The sequence below is a fragment of the Hordeum vulgare genome, chromosome 3H (genome assembly GCF_904849725.1).
Source record: "Hordeum vulgare subsp. vulgare chromosome 3H, MorexV3_pseudomolecules_assembly, whole genome shotgun sequence".
NCBI lineage: Eukaryota > Viridiplantae > Streptophyta > Magnoliopsida > Poales > Poaceae > Hordeum > Hordeum vulgare.
In genome coordinates, this window is record NC_058520.1 from 518831125 (window position 1) to 518835630 (window position 4506).

At 55.3% G+C, this 4506-nt stretch overlaps 1 protein-coding gene across 1 annotated transcript; it reads left to right on the forward strand.

The window, feature by feature from the left end:
• Positions 1 to 2303: 2303 nt before the first annotated feature.
• Positions 2304 to 4032, forward strand: LOC123440384 (EID1-like F-box protein 3). Its single transcript, XM_045116955.1, has one exon. It carries the CDS (start codon positions 2770 to 2772, stop codon positions 3673 to 3675), a length of 906 nt encoding a protein of 301 aa, XP_044972890.1. The 5' UTR covers positions 2304 to 2769; the 3' UTR covers positions 3676 to 4032.
• Positions 4033 to 4506: the final 474 nt, after the last annotated feature.

The following is a 4506-nucleotide window of genomic DNA, read 5'->3' on the forward strand; positions in this document are numbered from 1 at the left end:
GGAGGAGCCTAGTGATATATCACCTCCGTGGCCTCGTCTGAAGCCTAAGGAAGGGCAGTACGGGATGCATTCCCGCTCTCCGCTAAGGAAAAGAATGAGGATTGGGGAAGGATGCAGGGGAGAAGAATGAGATTGGAGGATAGAGTGGAGGGAGTGATTACGAGGAGGCAATTGCATTTATTAAAGTGTAGATGTATAATTTCTAGGAAAATTTTATATGCTAGATGTACATTTATAACCGGACATAGGAAGTACATACAAACTATTGGAGATTTCCTATGAACCCGCTTACCTTTTTTTTCTCCAACTAAACAACAATACACTAGCTTATTTTTATACCCAGGTGATTCAACTCTATTGTACTTGCTTTACTATTATACATATTGGTTATAAAATAAGTTATAAATAACATGATAATGGTTTATATCCAACATCTGTCTATCTCTTCCTAATAATAAAGAAAATACAGTTTCTGGTCGTTCGTCGTGGCAGTTTTGCAAAAACGTCCCCTTTTTTCGTAATCAATCCGCGGTCCTTCATTAAGTGGAAAAAATGTTTCGTTTTTTCAAAAAAAAACTGCATCGAGGCGGGCCAAGGCAGCAGGCAGCCACCGACTCTTCCCGAGCCCCTGATCTGCTCATCGCGCCGCCGCCCCACTCCTCCCGTCGGTCGTCGCCTCGCTCCACGCCGGGTCCTGCCGCCGACGAGCTGCCGAAGCCGTCGCCCCTAGCCTTGCCTCCTCCGGAGCTCCGCCCAGATCCGAAGCGCCGCCCCCGCGAGCAGCCGCGCCGCCCTGCCTCCTGCGCCGCCCCGCGCTCCCTGCCTCTCCTTGCGCCGCCCCCTCGTGCCCCCCTGCCTCCTGCGCCTCCCCACGCTCCCTGCCTCTCCTTGCGCCGCCGCCTCGCGCCGGCAGCCGCCCCTGTCGCGCGCCTCGCCTGCCAATCCCTCCGGACGCCGCAGCCGCGTGCTCGCCGAGCGCCTCCGCCCCATCGCGCCCTGGATCGGATCCAGATCGACCCACCGCCGCCCTGGCGTTGACCGCGTCGCCTTAGGCCGCCACCTCCCACTTGGGCCGTGCCAGCAATTTTTTGATACATAAAATTGTCATTTATGTCCTTATATTTTTAAAGCACGGCATATATTGGCTAATTATTTAACCACATATAATCAAGTTTACCTTTTGTGTTGTACAAGCATGGGCATATATAAAATTCATTATTTAGGTTTTGAACAGTAATATAGGAGGTCATGTAGCATACTTTTTCTAATTATTCAAATGACTGACACGAGGTTTAGCAAGAATATTTATGATGACCTAGATGTGCACCTTTTCATAGTGGTTCTCGTGGTTTGCTGGTTAAAGGCATGTTGTATTTTTTTTTCTACCGTTGCAACACACAGGCAATTTTCTTACTACTCCGTATTACTCCCTCCGTTTCATAATATAAGTCTTTTTAAAGATTTCACTAGAGGACTACATACGGATGTATATGGATATATTTTAGAGTGTAGATTCACTATTTTGCTTCGTATGTAGTTCCTTAGTGAAATCGCTTAAAAGACTTATATTTAGGAACGGAGGGATATTAACCATGCTCTTGCGCACTCGGTACAACGTGCGCGCTTAGCTAAAAGTGCAAAGGAACTGACCACGTAGGCGACTGCCCGAGCCTAGAGCACTTTTGTAGCGCCGGTCAAGGACCAAGCGTCCCCGCACGAGGTGGCCACGTACGTGATTCCCGTACAGGAATCCCCACGGGACCCGACGCGTGTACTCCACCCAACGGCGCCGCGACACGTACCCAGTCAGAAATATCCCACCCCACGCGCCCGCTGAACCTTTCCCGGCGCACCTGGCGCTGATCCGGATGTCTACGTGTCGATCCCGGCGCAGGGCACCTGACGGCTGACGCGCCGGAAAAGCGCCCGCGGTTATCGCCGGAAAAAGAACGATAAAAGCGCACGCCGCGCACGAGGCGCTCGCAAGAGAGGTCGGCTGCGCCTGGATGCCCGCCACCGCCACGGCCACGCGCCGGCCGGCGAGGCGTCTTCTCGGTGATGGATGCGCTGCAGGGCAACACGTGTGCTCCTGGAGAGCCGGCGTAGGTGGATCAGGAAGTGCAGCGACGGATTAAGTAGTGCGCTCGCTTGTCTCGCAGCAGCGTGCGTGAAGGATCCGGGCCTTTTGATACGGACAGGCCCTAATATATTGACGGACACGTATGGAAATGGCAACGGGGCTGGTCGTCAGGGCGAGAGGATCGTCAGGTAGTGCCGAACAGTACCCGAGTTTGGGCAGGCGGTCGGTGGTCCTGATCGATGCACGAGATTACTCTAATGCACGAGGACGAGTTGATGCAACTCCGTGATGTAGCTCGAGCTTATTTTACTGTGGCGTATCTTTGGGAGGAGGTGAAAGTTTCTTGACAAGATGACTTTCGCCTTTCGCAATGTAGCTAGCGAGGCCAGCAAGAGATTGTTACTCGGTCTCGAAGCGTCAGTGGCCCAATTGTCCAACGGGCAGCCGTGTCACGGCGACACGACACGGCCGGTCCGATCCTGCCCCGACACCACCCCTTCCCGGGAGCACGAGAGCGCCCGCCGCGCGTCTATATAGAGAGGAGAGCCCCGCCGCCGTCTGTCATCTCCGTCCTCGCACACGCACACTGGCTACTCACCAGCATAGTGGTAGTACTGCCGTTTTGAGGTCAAGTTGGCCATATCCTACGCGCAGCGCAAGGCACAGGAGCGGAGCGACGCGTGCGATCGATGAGCGAGGGCGCGCGGAACACGCGGCAGTTCCGCGGCGCGTGGAGCGGTGGCGGCGGGACGGGTGGCATTGGCAGCGCGAGCTACCGGGACGGCGACGGCGGCATTGGGTCCCCGCGCTACAGCGGCGTCAACGCAGGGATCCTGGACGAGCAGGTGCTGTTGCTGGTGTTCCGCTCCATCAACTGGGACCCGCAGGCGGTGTGCACGGCGGCGAGCGTCAGCCGGCGGCTCCGCGCCGTCGCGGAGCGCGTGCTCTGGCGGGAGCTCTGCATCTCGCGCGCGCCGCGGATGGTGGCGTCCCTCACGGCGGCCGCGGGGGCAGGGGCCGGAGCGGGCGCGGCCCCGCCGCCTCCGGGGCGCATTGGCGGCGGGTGGCCGGCGCTGGCGAAGCTGCTCTCCTTCTGCTGCGGCGCCGCGGGGAAGGCCGTGCCGGTGCCGGTGCCGGGGCACCTCACGCGGGTGTCGCGCTTCTCCAAGACCTCCGGGCGGAGCTTCCTGTCGCGGCGCTGCAGGAGCGACCTGCTGTACGTGTCCGACCCGTGCGAGCACGCGGTGCCCGGCGCGGACGACGAGCTCGGCGCCTACCGCGGGGTGTTCCGGTGGTTCATGCGGTCGCGGACGAGGGCCTGCCTGCTGGGCCGCCGGGCGGCGCTCGACCCGAGCGTGCGCTGCCCCTACTGCGGCGCGCGCGTCTGGAACATGGTCGCCGCGAACCTCGTGCCGCGCGGCGCGTCCCGCCGGATGGGCTCTGACGAGGGCCGGCTCGAGTACTACGTCTGCGTCAGCGGCCACGTCCACGGCAATTGCTGGCTCGCGCATCTCACATCAAGTGACGGCGAGCACGACGAGTCCGACCAGGCGTCCGGAGGTAGCAGCGGTGAGGACGGCGATGTCGCCCAGTGAGCGTGGTTTTCAGTTTTCCATGGATTGTCAAGCAGAGGGTTGAGATGTGGCTGTGTGCCATCAGCACTACGGCGCGTAGCTAGCTTAGATTGCTCGATGTAGATCAGAGGGTGGAATGGGCTGCTCATCAGAGGACTACGTACTATACTTTCCAGAGAGGACTCTCCTCTGTTTTTGCGTGCTCTGTTCTCGTATTTTAGTTCATTAATGCTGTAGCTTTGCCGGCTTTGTTTTACTCTCCTTTGTTTCCCTTAAGACCGATGTGTTACCGTGTAAGCGTTTTTAAAATAGACCAGGTTTAAGACGCAAAAGCAATTACTTTTATTAATTAATACTAGTACTTCCTTCGTTTCTGAATATAATTCTTTGTAGAGATTTTACTAGCGGACTACATAGGGATGTATATAGACATATTTTAGAGTGCACATTCAATCATTTTGCTTCGTATGTAGACACATAGTGAAATGACTTAAAAGAGTTATATTTAGGAACGGAGGGAATGCATGCGTCCTTTTAATTTGCTGTTCACGCAACATCTCACAACCAATCGGTGACTACCTTGGTTTCGGTGACTACCTTAGTTTCAGAGATTTTTCAAACGTGTCTTTTAAACCGTGACGGAGGGAGTAGCTTCGCTCCGGAATTCAAGAGGTCTTGTTTATTGTCAGCAAGATGTATGCATCTTTGCTGACCCAGATTACCATCACACTCGGTATGCTATTTCGGAATGCTCCACACATGCTTTCTTTTAATTTCCTGCACCTATATCATACACTGTACATTTTTAATGTAATGTAAGAGTACTTTCAAAATTTAGGCTATGTTCAGTAG

Bases quoted from the DNA above. Each gene is read 5' to 3' on its own strand.
- LOC123440384 (XM_045116955.1), top strand. From the start codon at position 2,770: ATGAGCGAGGGCGCGCGGAACACGCGGCAGTTCCGCGGCGCGTGGAGC.